Source organism: Rhinatrema bivittatum, chromosome 10 (assembly GCF_901001135.1).
Source record: "Rhinatrema bivittatum chromosome 10, aRhiBiv1.1, whole genome shotgun sequence".
Lineage (NCBI taxonomy): Eukaryota > Metazoa > Chordata > Amphibia > Gymnophiona > Rhinatrematidae > Rhinatrema > Rhinatrema bivittatum.
Genome location: NC_042624.1, coordinates 47,297,127 through 47,322,263, shown reverse-complemented (window position 1 = coordinate 47,322,263; position 25,137 = coordinate 47,297,127). Strand labels below are relative to the sequence as shown.

General features: G+C 41.3%; 1 protein-coding gene across 1 annotated transcript in view; it reads left to right on the top strand.

Moving 5' to 3' along the window:
* COL11A1 (collagen type XI alpha 1 chain) overlaps nt 1–25,137 on the top strand; it is a 623,839-nt gene that overhangs the window by 492,433 nt on the left and 106,269 nt on the right. Inside the window, 9 exon segments of the mRNA XM_029618381.1 lie at nt 2,448–2,555; nt 5,341–5,448; nt 10,355–10,408; nt 12,302–12,355; nt 14,630–14,675; nt 14,678–14,736; nt 22,793–22,846; nt 23,047–23,100; nt 23,206–23,259. Of these exon segments, the coding sequence (XP_029474241.1) occupies nt 2,448–2,555; nt 5,341–5,448; nt 10,355–10,408; nt 12,302–12,355; nt 14,630–14,675; nt 14,678–14,736; nt 22,793–22,846; nt 23,047–23,100; nt 23,206–23,259 (591 nt within the window).

The following is a 25,137-nucleotide window of genomic DNA, read 5'->3' as shown; positions in this document are numbered from 1 at the left end:
TGTTTCTCATTAAAGTCAATGGGAGAGGCAATGCATCCTATTTTGGGTTTCAAAACTGGGGTTTACTATTCAGGTTTAATGAAATGTGCAAGCAGACACCAGCAATAGAGAGAGGAGCATGCCAAACACCAAGAGTGGGGGTCCACTTGTGACAGAGCAAAGTAGCCGAAGGCACTGTGAGAAGAGCAAAGCTGCACTAAGAGTGGCAAGAAAATCCCAAGGTTCCAAAAGAGAGGAAAAGGTCACCAACAAAGGTGACAAAAGACCAATGCAGCAAAACAGGAAAAAAATCAGCACTAACAGTGGCATAAAACCCCTAATGGACCATGAGAGGTGCGGCAACTTTGTAAAGCATCAAATAAGCATGGCAAGATCAAAAGTCAGTAAATACCATAAGAGAATGTCAAAAGAACTTTGAAGCAAGCAGGAGCAGAGGAATAAATACCTATCCTCAAAGGCAGCAAGAGAGGCTCGAAGCAGCAGAAACCCTGGTGTTTACAACCAGAAACCATAGATACAAAGTAACACAGCAAGAAGAGTAGCATCGATTAGAGATGTGAATCGGAACCGGAATCGGTTCCGATTCACATCGTGAATTTTTTTTCGTGAGGCCCGATAGTTTTTATTTAATTGGCTGCGCCCGACCCGATAAACAAAAAACCCACCTGACCCTTTAAAACAGCTCCCTTAGCTTCCCCCAGCCTCCCGACCCCCCCCCCCCCCCAAAAAAAAACATTTTAAAATTACCTGGTGGTCCAGCGGGGGTCCCTGGAGTGATCTCCAGCTCTCGGGCCATCGGCTGCGACTAATTAAAATGGCGCCAATGGCCCTTTGCCCTTACCATGTGAGAGGGTATCGGTGCCATTGGCCGGCCCTGTCACATGGTAGGAGCACTGGATGGCCCGTGCCATTTTTAAAGATGGCGCCGGCCGTCTATTACTCCTACCATGTAACAGGGGCTGGCCAAAGGCACAGATACGATATCGTACGTTATCGTACGATATTTTCAATCGTCAAAAATACGATTCACATCCCTAGCATCGATATCCCAAGGCTCACAGTGAGGAATAAAGTAGCCAGCTAGAGGTTTTTAGCCCTATAATTATATACTATCACCTAGTAGTGTTCAAACACACTCATTCAGAATAGACATTCAAGTCTAATAGAAAAAAAACATGCAGTGGTAAGATCAGTATCCCCAAATATGGAGAAAGGGCTAAGACAGGAAGAAGAATGGCATCACAAACCCAAGGCACCAAAAGAGAAGCAAGGCAGTACTAGTAATAGCATGAGTACCACCTCAAGGCACAATCAGATGTGGAAATATGGGTAAAGCATTGGATTAGCATGGGAAGCCCAATAGGTCGTAAGTACTGTAAGAGAATTTGAAAGAAACTTTGCAGACAGCCAACCCAGAGGCAGAAACACCCAATATGACCCAAAGGCATCAAGAGAGGCTCAAAGCAGTAGGAGTACTGGTGTTCAAAACCACAGACCATAGGTGCAGAGCAAGGCAGCAAGAAGAGTAGAATCAATGCCCCAGGAGTCTCTGAAGGGAGCAGTGGAGCCCAAACAGAGACATGAATACTCCAAGCCACCATCAGAAGAGCAAATGGCACCAACAGTGGCAATGAACAGCCAAAGGCAGAAAAAGAGGGGCAAAGAGCCATAAGAATAGTGACATGAATACCACAAGGCACCTAAAGAGTGGCAAAGGGCACTCACAACTGTGGCATTAAGATAGCAAGGCACCAAAAGAGTTAGAAAGCGGCACAAAAAATGGTATTGCTGTTTTACAACTTCTTCTTTAGTTCAGAAATCTTAGAAAGACACAATTGCTCTTTGTAGTTTCCAGCACAGAAATGAACTAAAGTAGCACCTTGCCAAAATTTCTTTTAGGTTGGGAAAAAAAAAAGGGAAGCCATTCTCAGTCCTTGTAGATACCAGCTAGAATAAGCTGGTTAAAAATATATATATATATTTCACTTGATTGATCCTGCTCCTTCCTTCCTTCCTTATCCCTTCCCACCCCAGCCCCAGCCCCAGCCAGTTTAGGTTCACTGGCTCATCAATGGCTTGAGTAGAAAAAAATAGTGCAGTTTTGCTTGCCTCTTAGATTTTAATGTGAGTCAAAAACTAGCCATTTGTTTTGGATTTCATTTTCTAGCCATTAGTTTTGGATTTCCACAATTAAAAATACCCTCATACAGTTTAGGTTCCTTATTCATTGAAAACAAATCCACGTCCCTGTAATATGTATATAGTAAAACATGAAAATTAGTCTCCTTTTGAATTGTGTAGTTTTTCATTGATCAGTTATATAGATCTCCTGCTTTGTTCTGCTCAGCCTGACTAATGTTGAAAACTTAGTCATATCTATTTTAAGGTTTTATGATGACATTATTTTGAACCTAATCAAAATAACAACAATAAACGTGTCATTCTAGGGTTCACCAGGTGAACGGGGAGCTGCCGGTACTGCTGGTCCAATTGGTTTACCTGGACGACCAGGTCCTCAAGGTCCTCCTGGTCCAGCAGGAGAGAAAGGTGCTCCAGTAAGTAATTCTGGAAAGCCAGCATGCTGCCTTGCTATGCTTAACAAATGATTTTTCATTCAGGAATGTTAGCTTTTCACTTCCCTACTTCTCTGTATGTGCTCAACATAAGCATTGTACTCCCTTTATATTTACACTATAAAAAATCTTTTGAATTTAATTAAAAGTGAGTCTTAATTTCATCATATTTTATGAAACAATTACACTTAAGGGTTTTAAACACTATTGATAATTTCTAGTGTAAAACCAGATTTTTATTTTTTTGCAAATTTATTTAATTGAAAATATGTGCATGATAATAACTGCATTGCTGCACTGTAATTCTCAAAGGATTTTTTTTTGCACTATTACATTTTCATTATTGATGCCTTCAGTAAAATTTCTATTTACATAAGCTGATGTATATTTCTGATTAACTTTATTGCATTCTGATATTTTATGAGTAGGAAACCTGTTTATCACCAGGATTTTTATTTTCCTTATATGATTCAATTTTCTTTTGGTCTGACTTCTTGTTCAGCTTGAATACAGCACAAGTCTAGTTTCATAAAAATGTTAAAATGTTGCATGTTAAGGGCCTATGATGATGTGTAGTGGCCCTTCATCACTATTATATGGTAATGGTGAAGCACCACTGGATGGCATCATTTACTGGTGTACAGGATTCTCACATCTCTCCTGCTAGTGAAAACTGGGACCCTTTGGAATGATAAGAACACATTCTGGAGAGGTCCTGGGGGATTGGGCTGTTCTGGATCAGGCGTGTTGCAGGAGATCTAGACGTTTCAAGGGAACCTTAATAGAGGGCTTGATATTTTTTTTTTGATGTTAAGGCTTTCCCCTATGTACAGTCACAGCCATACCTTATGGGGTACATCCCTTTCAACCTAGCAGACCCCTTCACATAAGAACATCATCCCCCTCCCCTCTGTTCATGGTATGATACTTGGTGAAGCACTGGTATTCACAGTTGTAGTGGTAGAGGTGCTCAGAATATTCTATAGTGGTTGAGATTCCCTTTAGAAGATCGGGACTGCTGGAGGGGCAGCTCCCTAGATTGTATTGGGCTCTTGAAGGGGGGCTGCCTGGACTGTATTGGTCTTGGGGGGTGCCACATTGGCTTGGAAGGAGTGCCAATCTATGCATGTATGTGTGGAAGGGTACTCGGGATGCCATGATATATGTGTGGGGGGCACACTATGTTGGTGAGGGATGCTTTTAATTCGGGGAGCTGGAGGATAAAATCCATTCTGCTACCTGACCTTTTCACTTTGGGCTGGTTTGCCCAGAGAGATTTTAATAAGCAGCATGCATGTGCCCTTTTAGACTTGACATGAACATTATTTTCACATTCATGTTGAAGATTGATTTTTAGCAGGGATACAAAAATGATTAGTGCATCCTAAATTAACCGGGGGTTTTGTATGCGGGATAAAGTTTTGACAAACTGTGCACTTAAAACTTTTTAGTATAATATTTTAGTACAAAGGTCCCAGCTCTATCAATTTGTATATTGTTCTCATAAAACTTATTTTAGTGCTGTCAGAAGATATTTTAAAGACAGTGGGCTTTAAATAATTGGTTAAAAATTGTGTGTAATGGCATTTGTGCATATGGGGATGCAATTGTGCAGTAATGCCTCACACAATGAACTGATAAAATAAACACAGTTTTTATGTCCAGTATTGCTTTTAAAATTGTTGAAAGATGACCTTTGCATTAAATCCATACAGAGTATAAAAAAAATTAAATCAAAAGGAAAGAAAACTAAGATACCGTCTGTCATAGAAAACAATAGCCTTTCATAAACAAATTAAAAAAATAAAAAAATGACACAATTTTTATGGTGATTATCATCTTTCTGTCATCTTCAAGTCATACTAGTAGAAATATCAGTTTACTTATGCAAATTTGCTGGCAATGACATACTGTCAGCTGAGCAATTACATATGTTTCTTATGAAGTGTCATAGTTGAATATCTTTATATTTATTTTGTTGCTGTGGATGTTTTTACTGTACCCCACCCTGAACTCTGGAAAGTGGCCAAAACATCTTTTAAATAAATAAATACATACATACATTTTGCCAATGTTATATAAAATAACAGCATTTTCTAGTATATAACACATATTCTTAGCTTCTTGACCTATATTTTTGTGATTTCTTATATGACTTGAGAGTGCTATGGAAAATAATGGTAGATATTTAGTTTTATTATGTGAGTAGATATGGATACCCATTGTCAACCCAAGTCTCATAATGCTATCACTGACACACTGGTGAAGCAATAGCATTATAAAGTGGAAGGTGCTACTGCTCACAAGTTTCAAACTTATGCTAATTCAACCCTAATATGTGCACACTTATTTTTCTAGAGAATGCAAAAGAGAAATTGACATTTTGTATCCCATAGCATTGAATTTTGAATGTTTATATAAATCTCTAGTACTACACTCTGTCCATTAATTTATTTCAAATCTAGTAGCAGAAAAGAGAATCTCAGCTAAGTCAGGACTGATTTATATCAAAAGAAGACTCTTGTCTTAGTAAAACTAAAATCTGAAGAATGAGGCAATAAAGAACCCTACCATACAAAATGTTATATATGCCCTTTGATCTTTTGGTTTATGATGCTATCAATACAATTAAGCTGACCTGTATCATTTCAGCAGTTGGTTGTTTGTTATTTTTTTATATTCAATAAATTATATGCATTAAATTTCTAAATTAAAACAATTGCTAAATAACTATTATAATATTAAAAGTTTCTATACTTAAAAATAGGGTGAGAAAGGTCCTCAAGGTCCAGCTGGACGTGATGGCATTCAAGGACCAGTGGGTCTTCCTGGTCCTGCTGGTGCACAGGGTTCTCCAGGTGAAGATGGTGATAAGGTAAATAATTTACATTTCTCATCATCCGATTGTGATTATAAATTTCACTGTACTTCTACTCATTGTTTGCCGGTAGAACATCATAAAAGTGTAGTTGACCATGCAAAATTTAATTAAACTAGAAAGATGGTGAAAAAAAGAAAAAAATCACCATACAGCAAGTGTTTTCATTTGTTAATTACAGATTCATGAAAGATCAGCACTATTAAATACAGTAATTTTCAGTAGGTAGTTAAAAAAGACCATAGATAATGAATGAAGTGATATTAAATCGATGATTGTACATCATTATAGATCATTTGGTAATGATCCCTCTGGTCCAAAGAATTTGCAGTATCAATTTCACAGCCAGACTTAGAATCAAATCTGTTTCTGACTTGTAGTATAATGAAAACAGATGTGTTACTATTAACGATACTTTGCTGCCATTTAACTAAGATGTTAAATCAAAGCCTGGTCTAATCAAGTGGGTCCTAAATATCCAATGACATTGAAAAGAATAAGAGCATTAATGCTGATAAATGCATCTTTGCTTACATTGCATTTTGTTTTCCACATTTTGAAAAAAATTGAATATGAACTCTTTGAAAAAACATCTATCACAAGGCTAAACCTTCACCAAAGCTCTTTTAGATGAAAATACTGTTAAAAGCACATCACTGGGGAATTTCAGAATCATGAATATAGTGAGACTTTGATTATTGTTTTAATAAAAAATGCACAATTTAAAAAAAAATATTCATTGCTTTCCTGATTTCTTAAAATTTAGTCTAGGAATATTTGGTTATCTAATAAAAAAAATCCATGGCATTTTAAAAAGCTGAAATGTGCTGATTTCGAATGATATATTAATTGTCTTCAGAAATACTGCACAAATTATGATAATGACTACTAACTAGCTATTTTCATGTTTGTGATCATTTCAAATTTTTATTCTGTTATATCATCTTTGCTGTTTTGGAATCCTACTGCTGTATTTTGATTAACAGCACCCACAATTTATCTATTTATAATTCTTTTTTTTTTATTATTGTTGCTGCATAATGAGAATCCCAGATTTACTACTCTATTAACTTGAATTGACTGGTCAACTTTGATCTTCAAAGATTTGCAAATAGGTTACATCAGGGATTGGAAACTTTATTATTATTGTTTTTTGGAAAGTGCTCAAAAACCTGAAATATTTTCTAAGGGATGTTGCCATGTCACTTCCTGCAAGTAGAGGGTGGGTAGGGAGCAAAGGAAAGGAAGAGTCTTTCACAGGAAATAATTATTTTAGGACATTGGAGGTTCCCATAGTGACAAAATCACTATATGTGTGTGTGTGGGGGGGGGGGAGGGGGGTATTTTGAGGGCTAGCAGTAGAGCTGTTACTTGGGCCTAGATTTATCAAAATGCACTTGCCCTTCTACATCCATGGGAGGGGGGGGGGAAGAGAGAGAGAGTGAGAGAGACTGAAACTAGTCATAATGTCTTCATACTAGGTAGGTATTTATATCACTATAGGAGGCCCACCTAGTAACTCGAGGTGAGGTTTAGGTATTAGTGTAGGGGTTAGGGGCCACTTTGACATTCAAAGTGAGACGTACGAACAGAACAGTGCTCTCTTGTGAAGATTTGATGACCTTCAATGTTCTCCTAATCTAGCTTGATTTTACCCAGGTAGAGAGTCCATCAAGCTAAGTTGAGAGAACATTGCACAAATCTCAAGTTTGGGTGAGTTTCCTCACTCTGAAGGCCACAAATCCCGCCCCAAACTCCTCCTATTTTTCTCATTTGCATCGCACCATGCATTATGGTGCTTTCGCATGCGTTAAAGGCATTTTCACATGGGTTAAGATGTTTTAGCATGTGTTAAAGGTGCTTAACGCATGCAAAAATGCTTTAACGCATGTAAAAACGTCATATAGCACCTTGATAAATGACCCCCTTGGGGAGGTCCCAGCAGTGACAGCAGTCAAGCACTACTCAGTTAAACTAACCTCAACCACCAATAACAAGAAGCTGCGGCCTGCCACGTGTCCACCCTCCTACTCAGCCACTGCTCCTGGACCTATACTGGCACCACAAGCATTTTCAAATCTCATGGGCCAGCTCCATCATGAGCTGGCCTGTGAAGTTTGTTGTAGTGCCAGAATATCAGCTGGAGCAGCTTCAGGTGCCACCATTTGGTGTGCATGCTAAGAGTTGTTGAAGCATGGCTTAGGTTATCAAAAGCTTACAATGAATTATCATAACACTTAGTTGCAAAAATTAGGAAAATAACCAGCTTTGCAAATTTAGGCTATCCTGATATCCAGACCTGTTTGAGATCTTTAAGGTGAATTTGAAAAGCCTGGCATGAGCATAAATTAGGGGATATTTGCTCAAGTCAGGCTTATGTATGTTGACTGAATTTTAAAAGCTGCCCAGATATGCATACATCTCCCACTAAGTGTGCATCTCATAGGCGTGGGCATGGGCATTTCAGGGCATTGCCAAGAGATATGCATTTAAATAATTATGTGCCCTAGCACGCACCCACGTCCACAGCCATGGAGGAGGTGTAACTTAAAATAAATTAGCCATTTCTGCCTGGTTTAAAGGGTCTGGGAGAAATGGGAGGAGTGCAGGCTATCTAACCAGGGGGATTTTGGAGGACCTAGCTCTTAAATGGGTAAACTGGTGGACAAACTAGTGAAACTTGCAATGGCGTGGACGTGCACTCATTATAAAATACCCTGACTTACGTGCCCACTTAAAATTAGGCGCACATGTGTGCTAGGCCAGGCTATTTTATAACGTGTACACAAATTATAAAATGGCAGTATATCTGGGTCCATGCTGGCACCGGGAAGGTGCACAGAAAAGCAGTAAAAACTGCTTTTCTGTTCACTCTCCGACTTAATATTATGGCGATATTAAGTCGGAGGTCCCGAATGTTAAAAAAAAGTAAAAACAAAATTTGGAAATAGGCCCGTGGCTCGCAGGTTGAAAACCGGACGCTCAATTTTGCCGGCGTCCAGTTTCCGAACCCGTGGCTGTCAGCGGGCTTGAGAACCGACGCCGGCAAAATTGAGCATTGGCTGTCAAACCCACTGACAGCCGCCGCTCCTGTCCGAAAAGAGGCGCTAGGGACGCGCTAGTGTCCCTAGCACCTCTTTTTACCGCCGGCCCTAATTTAAATACATTAAATTACTGTATCGCGCATAGGAGAGTGGCCTGTGCGCGTGCTGTCCCGCGATTTTTACTGTATCGGCCCATCAGATTGTAAGCTCTCTAGGGATAGGGAAATGCTTACAGTACCTGAATGTAATCCACTTTGAAGTGCGAAAAGCGGAATATAAATCTAATAATAAATAAAGCTTGAGCATGCCCAAAAGCATAAGTCAGGCTTGAGCCATGTTAAGTGAAGGAATTTTATAACAGGCACACTCCACGCCATCACCAGTTCACCCAGTCTAGAGCTAGGGACTAAAGAACCCCCCTGGTTCTTTAGCCTGCCTTCCCTCCAGTTGCCCCAGACCCCTTAAACCCTTCACAGATGCCTGGAAATACTTTATGAAGACTTACACCTCCTCCATGGTAGAAGTAAACTTAACACGGCACTGGACCCAGATGCGTAGGTACTTGTGCACACATCTCTTGGCCCTGCCCAGTGCCCACACCACGCCCCTTTTTGGGTCGATATGAGATGTGCGCGCAATGGCACTTGCACGCGCATGTAGGCATCTTATACAATTGGTGGAGAAGATACAGAAAGGGCAGAGAAGGGCAACCAAAATGATAAAGGGGATGGAACAGCTCCCCTATGAGGAAAGGCTGAAGAGGTTAGGGCTGTTCAGCTTGGAGAAGAGACAGCTGAGGGGGATATGATAGAGGTCTTTAAGATCATGAGATCTTAAAGACCTCATAACCGATTCACATCTACTCTTGAACGAGTAGATGTGAATCGGTTATTTACACTTTCGAATAATAGAAGGACTAGGGGGCATTCCATGAAGTTAGCAAGTAGCACATTTAAGACTAATTGGAGAAAATTCTTTTTCACTCAACGCACAATAAAGCTCTGGAATTTGTTGCCAGAGGATGTGGTTAGTGCAGTTAGTGTAGCTGGGTTCAAAAAAGGTTTGGATAAGTTCTTGGAGGAGAAGTCCATTAAGGGCTATTAATCAAGTTTACTTAGGAAATAGCCACCGCTTTTAACTGCATCAGTAGCATGGGATCTTCTTAGTGTTTGGGTAATTTCCAGGTTCTTGTGGCCTGGTTTGGCCTCTGTTGGAAACAGGATGCTGGGCTTGATGGACCCTTGGTCTGACCCAGCATAGCAATTTCTTATGTTCTTATGTTCTTATGGGTGCTATGCACAAGTGCCAAGTGCACACCCATCGCCCTATTTGGGCACTTGTCTGGCTTTTAAAATTCACCTTTATGTGTATCAATACTGGCATCAGATGAGATGTTCATATTATAGTTACATAAAATGTTTCTACTCTTCTGGAATAGTTACGCAGTAATTTGTGTTAAGCTGTGTTTTTCAAGACTTTCCAATCAACCTTAAAAAACAGTTATGTAGTTGTATATATTTCAATTAGTATATATCTCTGGATAATGTTATTATTAATGTGCAGCACAGTAATTGGAAAAAGTACCATTTTATTTTATGTTAAAGACAATGGTAATACACTTCAAAGCCAGGCCTTGTCATGCTTTGCAGTGTACCAGTCAATACAAAGATTAGTCTGTCAGAGCAATTTGACTGATCAATGCAAAAATATCCCTTAGGGCTTCACACTTGAAACTGAAGAATAAAAGAGAGACACCATAATCATGGTAAAGGTGACATTTAAAGATACCGGGATACTGAGTGCTGTCAAATGATAGGTCAATCTGAAGAAGAAACTTAACAGCTGTCTTTCAATTACAGGGTGAAATTGGTGAACCCGGTCAGAAAGGTGGTAAAGGTGACAAGGGAGAAAGTGTAAGCTTCTAATTGATTTATTTCAGTGAATTAATGTGTTTTTTACTGTGAAAATTGCATCCCCACACATGGATCATTATTTTTAGATTTTATTCCCAAGTAGCATTTTGCTTCTTTTGGATGATGTACTTAGAGATTGCTGCTGTATTTTTTTCTACCCGACCAGACCCTATACTTTTCTTTAGTGCAAATATCTCTGGTTGTCTATAGATTTATGATACTGTTTGAATTATTAGGTAAATATTATTGTACTAACCATTTAAAATCCATTGGACTTATTTCAAAGCCCTGAATCTTTAGTCATCTGTACTTAATTCTTTTTTGTGCATTTTTATTTTAAAGATGCTCTCTTGCTCTATTAGACATTTCCCACTATGCATTCTTCAACCAGCAGTGGAAGAGAATGATGCAGTGACACGATAAACAACTCCTGGGGCAAGGGAGTGCCAGTCTTTATTAAATAGTGACATGTACTGACTCACTTAAGGGCACATTTATGGTGGATTGTTGAGGGATCTGCTGTTTGCAGTCTTCAGCTGGGAGGACTGCTGCTCTGATAACTGGGTTATCCATGAGGAAAAGTGGGATTAAAAAAGGGACAAACACCAGAGAGTGAATGAAGGACCAAAATGCCTAAGCCTCAGATACCTTACCCCTCCTATTACCATGCACCATATGTGGCAGAGAGAGAGTAAGAAGTAAGATCCAAATAGACTGGACCACTTGGACATTAGAAAAACTGCTTGCCCCCTCCCCCTCTCTCCCTGGCTAGTCCTGACTGCTCAGCATCACAGGGGTTCTCCTTTTTTTTTTTTTTTTTTTTTTAGTGTTTTTTGGTTCATTTACTGAATTTAAAAAATGTTAACCCCCCAAAAAAACAAACAAACAAACAAAAGACCTAAATTGGTCATCCTGCTCCCCTCCAATCCCCCTCTTGCCCACCACAAAAGAGGACAAGGGGCTCAGGCCTACCCAGAAGGACTTATCCAAAACATATGGGGCCTCTTCCAACCCCACCCCCTGCCCAGCCCTTGGATTAATTACCAGGCCAAAGACTTCCCGGCCCCCACATACCCCATCATGGTTGCTCCTGATGGTCTAAAGGCCAAGAACATTCCCCACTAGCTCCTGTCCTGGCTAGTGTTAGTTTTAAAAATGGCACAGGCCACATTTCAGACCAATGCCAATGTGAACAGAACAAGTGAACCGACAATGGCCTCGCTCAGAGAATATAACATCAGAAAAGACCAAATCACCCATCTAGAGTACCCTTCCATCTTACAATTGCCTCAGAAATCCCCTCTATTTATCCCGTGCTTTCTTATATTCAGACACCATTTTTGTCTCCACCATCACCTCCACTGGGAGGCCATTCCATGCATCCACTACTTTCTTTTTTTAATTAATGCACATCCCTAATATATACTGCTCTCATAGAGAATACCTAGTTAGCTGATGGTGGCCAGCTGAATCGTCTTATTGGATGGCCATGTATGTACTGTATGCACCATAGGTGTCAGAGCTCTGGGTAACTGAAATAAAATAACTTCATTTTGAAAATCACTTTTATTAAAATTAAGATTGTGCAATATATTTGACTAGGAGGAGTCAAATTTTAAATATTCATTATGAACTTAAAAGCATTTTAAATAAATATTAATACAAAATTGATTGCTGTCATGAAAGTCTAAAGCTTGAGTTAAATAATTGTTTACTGTTCTAAACTGGAGAGAGTTTGGGCTTCCTATTCCATACCGGTGGAATAATCTGTTTTAGAAATATTGTACTTTAGTGCAGAAATGCAAAATAATGTAATACATGCTTATCTCTTCTAATTCAGTTTCCTTTAGATTCCATTGACAATATGACTTTACTATCTTTTGTTATTTCAAGGGGCCTGCTGGTCCACCTGGTCTTCAAGGACCTGTTGGGGCACCTGGTGCAGCGGTGAGTAATGTTATATGTCTAGCACACCAAAACACTTCAGATGCCAAGCAAGACCCTCCTTTGCTTATGTCAGATCTTTGCCTTTTCTATGAAAATCTCATGTGGAAAAGCTTGACTTTTTTAGCTATTGAGGAATACAAGTGAGAACACTCTCATAAGCACATTCATTTTATTGATTACAGAGGTATATGGGCAGCACTGCTCTACCAGCACAGTTGTTGCTAGTAACAGAGATGCCTGTACACTAGCATCCCTCTTGGCTTACTGGCAGTAAAGGAGATAGGTGGTGACACCATACAAGCCTAATGAGAAAGCTCATAGCCATGATCCCTGTCACAAGTGTGGCCAGCCTACTTCTAGTTTGGGCTGCCAGACCTGGCAGCTCTTGTGCTGAGCAGCTATGGCCCCATTCTTAGCAGGGCATGGTAGGCAAGGAGGCCGTGAAGAAGACAAGAAGGACCCTGTTTTTTCCTTCTGTCTCTAATGCCATGACTGTTGCCTGTCCATCTGCTTGCCCTCTCTTGACTCCATATATAGGGTTTCAGTTCTAGATGAATTGGATTAGTTAGATGACAAAGATTTTTGGGCTAATTATTTTTTGAACCTGACAGCAATTGTTTAAGCATGCTTGTGCTTTTTCTGTAATCTTGCCTTTTGGGATGTCAATTGTTGATTCTGAGCAGGATACCTGAGCCTGGGGAGAAGGAGTTTCATAGAGTTGAACAATGTCAACTTCTGTAAAATTCCCACTAGCACTGCTGAATTCATCTATCATTTGGGTCAATAGGCTTTAGTATGGTGGCAAGCTGCTGTCTCTTGGTGCATCTATTTCATAACCCTGGAGGACTGGCAGTGCTGCTTGAATGGGATGGTCAGTCCAATAAAACTAGTGCCAAGTCCTTTCCTGCTAAGACAACAGGTTGGGGTTGATCCTCTTCTTGAGTACTTATTAGCTAAGAGGGTTCAGGTGCACAGGTTATATTTTCTTGTTCAGGATTCAATAAAGCTGTAGCCTTTATAAATTCTAGTTGAAACATTCATGTTCATGTATTTGTTGAGTTATATGTGTTGGTTAAATATAAGGGTTTGGATGAGTCACAGATTGCCTGGCCTTTAACATGTCCTGTAATCTGTTGGTTATACTATGTTCTTCCAAATTATTCTAGGCTTTCATATTTTTTCTTATGAAAAAAATGTTAGCATTGTCTCCTTGTGGACAATGCTATCTGTAATGAATTTTGCAAACTGTATTTGTGAGATGTAAAATTAGTTTTAAATCAGATGTGCAGGCATAATTTGAGTCACAGTTCAGGAAGAGACAATGTGCAGATACTATGCTGTACTTGAAATGCTGATTTGTTTGAATATATTTAATAGATATTTGCAAACTAAAATACCATAAAAAAACAAGAAAGTCTACTGAAGTCTCATGGTCACATGGCACACATAATAGCAGAACATTCAGAAGCAGATTTTCAAAGCCCTACACGCGTCGGGCCTATTTTCAAAAGGCCCGGCAGTGCGCGTAAAGACCCGGGATGCGTGTATTTCCCAGGGCTTTTCTGAATGGGTGGGCAGGGGGCAGGGCAGGATGGGGCAGATGGCCCGGGTGCATGGTGGGGCGGTCCAGGGGCAGGGCTGAGTGGTCCGGGAGACATGGCCGAGGACTCCGGCACAGCGGCCGGGGGATTGCACGCCAGCATGGCACTCGGCTGATGTGCGCAAGTTACGCCTCTGGCAGGCGTAACTTCTAAAACAAAGGTACAGGGTGTTTTTTTTTTCGGGCTGGGGGGCGGGACAGGTAGGGGAAGGGAGGGGAAGGTGGGGAGGGAATGGGGAAAGCCAGCTGGTCCCCCGAGGGCTCGGCACACGCAAGGTGCACTAGTGTGCACTCCCTTGCACGCACCGACCCCTGATTTTATAACATGACGCGGCTGCGTGCGCAAGTTATAAAATTGGGCGTACATTTGTGTGCACTGGGTAGCATGCCCAAATGTACCTCACACGCATACCTTTTAAAATCTGCCCCTCAATCTTTATTGTTTTATAGTAAGAGTTTATTGTCCATAAATCTGAGTAAAAATGAAAGATGCCATGCTGAGAAATAGTGTCTCTTATCTTTCTTTGATTAGACATTATGCAGATGCCATAATTCCTTCTGGATAATATAGTTTATCAGAAGAAGGTATATTTTCAAACTGTCCCAAAAATAGCAAACTTTTAATGAGAAGATATTCATATTATCTAAAAATTATTTGCATTGTTACTTTTTAGGGAACTGATGGGGAGCCAGGACCAAGAGGTCAGCAGGGAATGTTTGGACAAAAGGTGATGAAGGGTCACGTGGTTTTCCTGGTCCCCCTGGTCCCATCGGGCTACAGGTAAGCTAATTCAGTATTAGTGCGCCTATCCTTCCAGTCAAGAAATTCATTTTTGTTCACTGAAAAAGAAATATCAGTGGTCAACAAGGTTCCATTAATATTTTCTTTGTTTTCTATTTTCAGTAAAGAGAAAATTTCTAATTAGAGTGGGACTGTTTCTGCTTTAGGGCAGAAACTCAGAAATTGTAGCTCTGTGAGCTGCAAATCAATAGAAAGCCTTTGTCCAAGGGATTCCTATAGTATAAAGTTTGATTGCAACCAGACATATCAGATTTGTCAAAGACGCATTAAAATAATCCAAATTACTATGTCTGTTGCCATTTCTAATATAAGAATGAATCATGTGCTCTTGTTTAGCATATATTTTAAAAACTGCATGATTTTGATTGTGACAAGTTAAAGAATTCTGAAACTATCAGAAAAGGAAATACAACTGGCTCTAGACAAATATTTAAAATACTAGAATAACAAAATAATGTATGACTTTGTATCCCTTTGTTAAAGGATTTAACTGTATCCTGAGGATCCATAAAATAATTTATTTCTGGAGCTACTTCTTGCTACTTCCCCAAATCTCAGTGTCCCAAGCAGTAGGTTCTTTGCTTTTGGGGGACGGTGAACATTATAACTCTTTGATGGTGTTGGTGCTGCAGTAACAGACAGGATTCTTCAGAATTTATGTTTAAAATACAACAAATGCTTGATGTACAATGAGTTCTGATACATATCAAGACATGCATGGAACACAGTTAAGAATCACAAAGAACTTGTATATTTTATATTTTCAACCCCACCCCCACCCCCTTTTCCCGATTAGTTCCAGTCACGTGGATAACTGATCCCCTTCACATCTGTATTACAAGGTGGACTCTCCCACTTTCTTCTGTGTATGTGTCCCTGGTTTTGCTTTCTGGGAGGCTGCTTACCCCCTCCTGCTCTGAATGGACAAGTGCACCAGACTGACATAAAAATCCTAAGGGTGAGGATCCCCAAAACCTGAAAAATCATACCAACAGAGTCCCAGTCTTTCCCCAGCCTCTGTCCTGTGTTTCCAAGGGTAGAGATCTAACTGTAGGTCTCCAAAAAGATCCTATTTCTTCTACTCAGACTTCTCCAACCATGACCTCTCTTGAGGGGGAGTCTGATGTTGCACAGAAACTTGGCTCTTACCACCCATCTCCAGAACACGAGATGAGGAGGTTCTAAATCACCTCAGAACCAAAAAGGGGAAACAGAAATTTCACAGCACCAACTCTTCCTCTGATGGTGAAAGCAATCACTGCAACCCCTGCATTGGATTGGTGAAGAGCTATCAGATCATCTACTCCCCGGCCTCTGGATCATGTCCCTTACCAGGGTTGGGTCAGGGTCTCACCTCCAGCAAAATCCCAAACTAGCCAAATTCCAACAAAAATCTCTTTTCCACAGCTGGAGACAGATCCTCACAGGCAGGGGGGGGGGGGGTCACTGAAAAGAGACAGATCCTCACAGGCGGGGGGTGGGGTGGGGGTGTCACTGAAAAGAATCTCCTCTTTGTTAGAACACCTGGTTAGATAAGTAGGCCCTAACTAGGGCAAGGATAGCCAAAAGCAGCTCTTCACCCTCAGGAAGCAAAACCAAAAGACCATAGAGCTCACTAATCTGACCTTCCCATCTAGGCAGGGATCCAACCATCTCAGATAATCCTCAGGGGGAGGTACTGATGGGATGGTTTTTCTCCCTCACTGCTGTCTAAGAGATATAGAAGAGAAGTCCCACTTCCAATCTGGTAGCCCCTGTGCTGCCTTGAAGGAGAAAGGTCACCTAGAGGGAGAGCATCAGCTTGATGAGGCAGGAAGCAGTAGAGGGATGGTCCTGACAAGTTTGGGATTGCTTATCTCTAGGAACCATATGTTGTAGGGCAAGATGCCCAATGCCACAGTTAGAACTTTAATATTTATTATTTTACTTGATAGACTCCATTACATTACAAAATTATCATAGCAGTTGTCACGGATTTGTCTAAATTTGGGTTAGAAATTAGTTGAAGTCGAAGTCTATCCTGCATTTTGGGGTCGATTTTAAAAGCAGCGCACGCACGTCCATGTGCATGCCGTTCCTGGCATGAGCATGCATGCCGCATTTTAAAATCTGCACATGCATGTGTGGGCGGTCTGCTCCAATTAAGGAGCGGACTGGGAAGGAACTTCCCTGTAGTACTATCTAACCTTCCTACCTTTTCCTCTCTCCTCCCCAACCCCTACCCCCTACCTAACTCTTAGATGTTTTTACATTTTTTACCTTGCTGCTCCTTCAGAGCAGCAGTAGATTCCTGTGCAAGCCATGCAGAGCTAATGCAGCGTGGTATCTGAAGCAGTACAAGCTCCTTGATACTGTCCACAAAGAATGCCGAATCTTGCCAACAATTAGACTCCTTCATCACAGATGTCACTAAAGACCAGTGTGCTCAATGGGAAAACGAAGGCCTTTTTAGCTGGTGACAAAGATGAAGTGCAATTTCCCCACTCTTGATGAAATGATTGGCTCACCTGGCAAAGAAACAGGAAACAATCTTGACCCAATGCAAGTGGCTGCAAGTAGGCAGACAGGAAAGCTGCACTGCTGTCCTTGATGCAACACAAATCCCTCCCATCAGGGCATGTACCTTTTGCAAGCAACAGGAAACTGGGAAGACGTGAAGCCCTATTATGCCCAGGAGCTGGAAGAGTAATTGTGGCAGCACTAGTCTCAGCAAATTGGCATCAGTAAATACAATATTCTCCTCTTAAGAATATACAATATTAAATACCCTTGGCAAAGTATTTCAGCTTAGTCAGCTTTTGAGTAGAGTTCTGCTTTCTTTTAGTTGTTTCATTCCGTGTTGCTGTCAAAATGAAAGAAAAACTTTTTTTTTTTTTTTTTTACATTTTAGCACATGCTGAAATGAAAAAAAAAAAATCAATGACATAAAAAATTAAAATGAACATTTTTAGATTGTCCACCCCTAAATTTCAGTTAGCTAAGTTAAGGTGCTGCTTTGTTCTCCCTTACCCATCAAGTCTGTGGGACCATGTATTAAGGTCACTTGAATTAATTGCAATAAAGCTTTGCTGTAAGTCGGGAGCTTTTGTTTTTTTTTTCCTTCACTAGTATAATTTTCATGAGAATAGCAAAGCCTTTGAGAGCAACAGCATCAATGAAATATTGCCATTGACGCCTATGTTGAGCAAGAAACTGGGAAAAAGTGTTTGCATAAACCAAAAGAGCATCTGGAATTTGTGTACCTCACAATGATAATCTACAGTTTATTGATTGAAAAATGTGATATGGACGCATAGGCTGGTAAGAGAGAACTTTACACATGATTTGTTGGTCCAATCACCATCAGATAAAATGGCTGTCAAGATTATTGAACTGCTTACCATTTATGAGAGCAGAGCCAGAACCCACCCAGTAATTATTTATTTAATGTTCTTCATATGAGGAAAATGATATTGGTATTGACATTACCCTGGAGTGCTTGAAATTAATTTAACTTCAGATACCATTTGTTCACATATCTCAAAGTTATTCAAGGTGAAGACATTCATAAGACTGTAAAAGACAGGAGGCAACTTGATTCTGAGCCCTCCTCTAAGCACAGCTTACAGTTTATTAAAGATGATTTATGAAAATAAAAGTCAAACAAGTTGTATGTGATATCACTTAATATATTTGTAACTAGATTTTGAAGGAGAACAATTACCCTTTTTTCAGATCAGTACAAAATGAACTAGAGTTGATGTTGCCTGAATATATAAGTACAGTATAGGTTACATTATAACAGTGGTATTTGTTTCAAAATTGTAAAGAGTTATAAGGGGAGGATAGAGAGAGGGTTACAGGGGGTGAGGTGGCCAACAGAGAAAACGAGCAGAATGTATAACTATATGAAGATGGTACCTGGTAGGCATATGCATTCATTTTGAAATGGAATGGAAACTGCAACCAATCTGTTTTGTTACTTGTCAGAACGAAATGAAACCCCCAGTGAAATTCATTGGGTATTTTGTTTTGTTTCAAAAATAGCAGACACACACCCTAGCTCAGTCTCCTGCTGTAATCACAAAAATACTCAACATCATCAACATTTAAACATTGATCCATATGTCCTGTTGTGTAGGCAGCCTCAAAGGGCCTTGCATTCTGTTGTGTGCAGGTGTTTTAGTGTGCCCTTGGGCCTCAGCCCGACCCCAGATGGATCCAGGACTGAACCGAGGGTTGGCGAATTGTCCCAGGATGGCAGAGACACGGTCTTACCCTCTGCCAGGCCTGCAAGCTCCCAGCGCCAACAACAAGATGATGTTGGTAAGAGAACGGTCCTCTGACCGTTCCAAGCCCTTTCGGACCTGCTGCTTGGATCGGCATGGAGCAGCAGGCCGGCCTGAGGATGAGGGCAGACAGAGGCCTTGACACGAAGACATGACACCAAGGTTGATGCGACAGCATCACAGACAAGGGTTGAAGTGAAAACATGACACCAGGGCTGTTGAAGACATGACACCAAGGCTGTTGAAGACATGACACCAAGGCTGATGCAACAGCATCAGAGACGAAACGAGGAACTTGAAGTCCAGACGAGACAAGAAGCTGGGAAGATGGACATTGGCACTGTCTCTCAGAGCGCCCTACTCAGCCCACCTTCACAGGCGGACCCAATGGGCTGGTCGCGGACCAACCTGTCCCACTGTGCGTCCTACACAGACCGATGAGGCTGGTCACGGACCATGCGAAGAGCGGGACAAGCACAGGCAAGAATCCAGCCGAGGCAGAACTTCCATGACGGAGCCAGATGTTTTCCGGAGCTCCACAAGGGATGGCAGGACAAGACGGCTCAGGAGCACAGGACACCAGTCCACTGCCGGCATCTCCCATGACGGCTACCCGTCACCCGGAGATCCACGGCTGGCAGAACAGAAGGCTCCGGAGCAAGAATGAACACCAAGGAAGGCTAGAACAACAGGAAGCGAGACACCAGGACACCTGGACGGGGACCTCAGGCAATGAAGACATGGCATGACGAGACGACAATATGAAACGAGGAGCTCCACAAAGAAGACAGAAGACCTGACGGAGCTCTGGCAGGCAGGAGCCTCCAGGACTGAAGTAACTCCGATGCAAGGCAAAGAGCAATTGCAAGACCAGCCCTTTATAGGGCTGCAACAGGAAACAGTCACTAGGTGGGGCCCAGGGCATATCCGGCCATGGGCCCTTTAAATGTAGAAGAGAGGCACGGCTGCGCGCCTAGAGGAAGCAGGAAGTTGGCTGTGCAGGATCATGGACAGCGGTCCTGCACCGACGTCCACAATGCAAGAGCAGGGCTGGGCCTGGAGACAGGCTCCGATGATGGCAGCGGCTCCAGCCACTGCAGGAGGCCCCGGGGGCAGCTCCAGCTGCCAATCCAGTCCGGGGCTTGCGGCCTCCTGCACCGGGGATCCTGAGGATGTCAGCGGCTCCGTGCCGTGTGATGGGAGGCAGAAGTCCGCGGCTCCGGCCGTGGTGAAGAGCAGGGCTGGATGGGCGGCCTCCAGGCCGCGAAGGTAACTAAATTTGCGGCTCCAGCCACATGGGAAGGCCTGATTTCGGCGGGGTCCAGCTGCGTCGGGTACAGAAGGCAGCAACGTGGTAAGGAGCCTGCTCGCGGGGATTAGCTCCGTGGGCAGGGTACATAACATGTCCTGCCCCCACCCCCTGGACACCTCTTACCTCTTCTGTGGGATCTCCAAAATCCAAAAGCAGTTTCCAATCGTTACTGCCCCATTGATTTGAAAATAGCGTCTGATAGCTCGGAAGCCAGCACCGTGGTGTTGTATGGCCATTCAACATCATGGCGCTGAGCCCAGGGCCAGTTACCACCATTTTCAAATTGGGGCAGCGGCGGAGACTCCACGGAAGGGGTAAGAGGCATCCTGGAGAGGAGACATAGAGAAGCCATGGGGACGGGGGGGTTAAATGCTTTAATCTCAGTGGCATTAAGTTTTGTTTCAGTGTGGGAAAAGGGAACATGGCCCATTAGATTCATTTGCTTTCCTTTTTTTTTGTATTCCTTTTGATGTTTATTTCTTTTCAAATAAACAAAATGAACAGAAAACAAAACAAAAATAAAAAAGCCTAAGAAAAAACACAAATGTAAAACATTTTTTTAGTTCATGCCCTTACAGGCCGATGTAATATCGGTACGTGGAAAACGGGCGCTCGTGATTGAGAACCCACTCTCCTAACATGTGCAGATCGACCTCGCTGGGGTGACTGAAGTAATATGCAAATGAGCTACCACTGTAAAAAAGTTGTGCTAGTGGAAATTGTGCACCCCAGCACCTCCTCGGCAGCTGACGCCCAGGAGAGGTGTCTGTCAGCGGGTTAGAAAAACGGACGCTCAATTTTACGAGCGTTAGTTTTCCTAACCTGTGCACAGCCATACTCATTAATTGAGCATCTCTTTTCCTAACCTGATCCTCGGCACACTATTTTTTTTTATATACCGTATATGTTTTTGGATAGCTCTAACTTTTCAGTTTCTCTCACTTAATATCGCCACAATATTAAGTTGGTTGGAAGTACAGAAAAGCAGTATTTTCTGCTTTTCTATACACTTTTTGGGCTCCACAAAAATTGATACCTGCTCCTCCGGGGCAGGCATTAATTTTAGAGAGTAAAAATGTGCACATCGGGTGCACATTTTGTTTTTGCACACATATACATGAATTTTGCCACATATACATGAATTTACATGTGATGAGCGCTATTAACTATGTGAGTGATTTGATGCGTGATTTAGATGTGTCAGCCTCCATTTTGCATCAGTTGTTATGGATAAGCCTTCAAAACGTGCGTTCAATCGCGCATTGAGTTGTGCACTGCCTGCAGTGCATGGTATTGCATCGGCCTGCCTGTGTCTAGCACTGGGTGAAGAAATCATTGTTCTCTTTAAGTCCCTTTCTGCTTCATTCAAAATAGTCTATCATTTTCATTTTAATTGTCTTATATTCTTGCATAGTTTTTAAATTCCCTTGTAACATTCTGATTGTAAGGGAATTAATGCGGTCATGCAGCCTGCTTTGTTTTTTGTTCCAAATTAACTCATAAGCACACAGTGCAGAGGTGCCTCATTAGTTCTGGGTACAACTTTTTTACTACACTGCACAACATCTCAGGCGACATGCTAATGGGCTGCAAAAGACTCTTCTTGTATCCATATCACTGCAATTTAGAAAGCCCCAATGCCTATTGCTTAGCTCAGCGTTTTTAACAGGATGTAAATAGAATGCTCTCCCGCCACACTGATACCCATGGCTGGGTTAGGAAGAGGTTTTCTTTAGCATATGGGACTTCCAGAGGTGTAGCTATGTTAGTCTTAGTGGCAAAGATGGCACAGAGGTTGGTGGCACCTTATCCTCTAACAAATTATCCTGGGGGAACTCCCCCCAGCCAGTCAGGTTTTCAGGATATCCACAATGAAATGCATGGGATACATTTGCATGCACATTTTATCTCATGCATATTGATTATGGATATCCTGAAAACCTTGAATGCCTGGGGGTCCGGCAGGACAGGTTTGGGAGCCACTGCACTAACAGATTTCTTTTGGTATAAGCTTTCAAGGAGAAGTGTTCATTTCATCAGACGTTTACTCTACAAGATGCCACCAGCCCTCTGTGACATCTTTGGAAAATAGAGTATATTTACCTAGCAGACTTCACTCTTTTATTTGTGTTTTCCACACATCAGCACAGTTTCAGGAAATAGTCTGTATGACTCCAGTTTTCAAAGGGCCTGCTTTACTGGAGGGTCCCCCCCCCCCCCACCCCATAGACACAGAATGGGAAAAAATATCTATATCCCCCCTCCCCCCATGTTTTTATTTGCCTTTCACTGGATCACTCATAATGGGGGTTTTTAGTGGCTGCTTTTAGGGGAAAGAAAAGTTCTACTACTCTCTTTCACATAAAATGTTCTGTCTTTATTTCATTTTATAATATTTTCCAAAAGATGTTTGAGGAATTCTATTCAAATTTGCTGTTTTTATTTATTTTATCAGGGTCTACCTGGTCCCCCTGGGGAGAAAGGAGAAAATGGTGATGTTGGTCCAATGGTAGGTTCTTTAGGATAAATACAGTAAGTAAAAGCATATAACTTTCAAAGCTCTACAGGTAACCATTTTCATATAATACAGGCTTTGTGATATTTTCTCAATATTGTTTACATATACAATTTAATAATTTCTCAGCAATACTTTAATATGCAAATGCTATTGCTATTATCTCCTGATTTATCACTTTCTCTCTTAAACAGGGTCCACCTGGTCCTCCAGGGCCAAGAGGTCCTCAGGGTCCTAATGGAGCTGATGTGAGTGTCCCACATTGTTTTTTACATAAACTATACATTTTGTGGAAAAAAGACAATAGTGCTGTGTGCCTTTTCCAATTCTAAGCCAATGTATTCTTTTTATAGGGCCCACAAGGTCCTCCAGGTTCAGTTGGCTCTATTGGTCCAGTTGGTGACAAGGTAAGAAAGCAAATAGTATCAAAATGCAGAACAATTTTTTGTATTTTTACACATCACCATCTAGTACACACATTTTATCACAAAAGGTTTTACAATGAAAAGGGAAAAAATACAGGAAGTATCAAATGTCACAGAGGGTAAAAATGGAAATAAAGCTTGCTGCTTTTCTTATAATATATCTTATAGATTTCTGCAATTCTCAAGTGTCAAACATAAGTATTATAATTATTACCATTTATAGGAAAATGCATAAATATAATGTATCAAAACTATCAATCTAAATGAAAACATGTAAAATAGTCTCCTTTGTCTTTTAGAGCTTTGTATTAAGTACCTAAATATGTAAAATACAGATGGAATTGGTGTCACAGTATCTTGAGATGTAGAACACAATCTGAAAGTGTAGAAATACAATATTCATGAGCACTGGAAGGTACTGTAAAAGTTCATAACATTATCCAATCATAAACCAAGGATTAGTACAAGGGAGGCGCAGTTAATCCCCTATGATTCCATAATAAGCCACTGTGAGGTTACACCTTCTATATAATAATCCCTTCCTTTTGATTTGCTATGATTCAGAGCATTGAAATCATCTCCTAACAAGTACCATGGCTGTTACAATTTCCTGATTTCATTTCACATGGTTTAAAAGTAATCTGCATGAAGTTTTAAATTTAGTAATAAACCTCAGACATTTCTTTCCTGTTGCATTTCTTTCTACCAAGTGTTTCTTCCATTGTAGGCTCTATCATGAGGCAGTTGCCCACAACCCAAATGTTTTGAGCCATAGATAGATAATGCCTGCATCTAGCATTATCAAACAATTGCCAGAGCCTGTTTCCAAGGGACTGCTGCCATTAGAAAATTGCATTTTTCAAATATAGGAATGCAAATGTTTTCTTCCACTGTAAATTTGCAAGGATTATTGCATGAAATGGGAACCTTAAGGAAATCAGAAGCCAGTCACGGATATTTTTTTCCCTGACAAACTAGAGTGAAAAAAAAATCTGACAACTCATGTCGCCAATTACAATTTTCTTTCCCTGGAAGCCAGGTTAAGATAGAAATATCTGCAATGACACAAGGAGTAGTTATTGGAGCTGGAGAACACAGGAAACTTTGTAGATTTTTAATAGCTTTTACTGTTTTCCTTGGGGCAGTTTCTCTCAGACCTCCCACTCCGATTCCCTCCAAGGTGTCTCTGCTCTTGAACCCTAGGGGGTCCCAGATATTGTTCTCTCCTTTCACAGAAGTCACTCAAAACTGTACTCACACTTCTGAAACAGCTCAAAATCCAGACATCACACTTCAGGAGCAATTCTAGGGATGGTGAATCCCTGGACCATGGGGCTAGTGCTGGTCCTGAGGTTTATGATGAACTAACCTCTTCCCATAGGACCAGCTGGCCCCTTCACCACAGTTCCTTTGTACAACTTCCAAACTTCAAATGCCTTCACTTTCTTCACAGTGCAATACTTATCTCTCTCTTGAAAGCTGATGGAAGCTTTCTGATAGTTTTTATTTAATCCACAACCCATCGCTACCTCCTCCTCTGTACACCACACTTCACCAAGTAACTCCTTCCAGCAAAATGTTGCACCTCAATGTGAAGTCTCTGCTGTATCTCCAACCATTTCTCTGACTTGGCTCCTCCAGAGGCCTCTTCCCAGGACTTCCCCTTAAGCCCCTTCCAAAGGGCAAAGACTCCTTTTCATACCACACATACTTACACGGCCATTGGCCACTTACACCACTAACTTCACACCTACTGGGGCTGTCCTAGCTCCATACTCTGGAAGTTTCCCCCAGTTTAACCATAAGATAAACATTTGTACTCTTTAGAAAAATCCAAACCCCTATGGCAAGGGCTGCCTA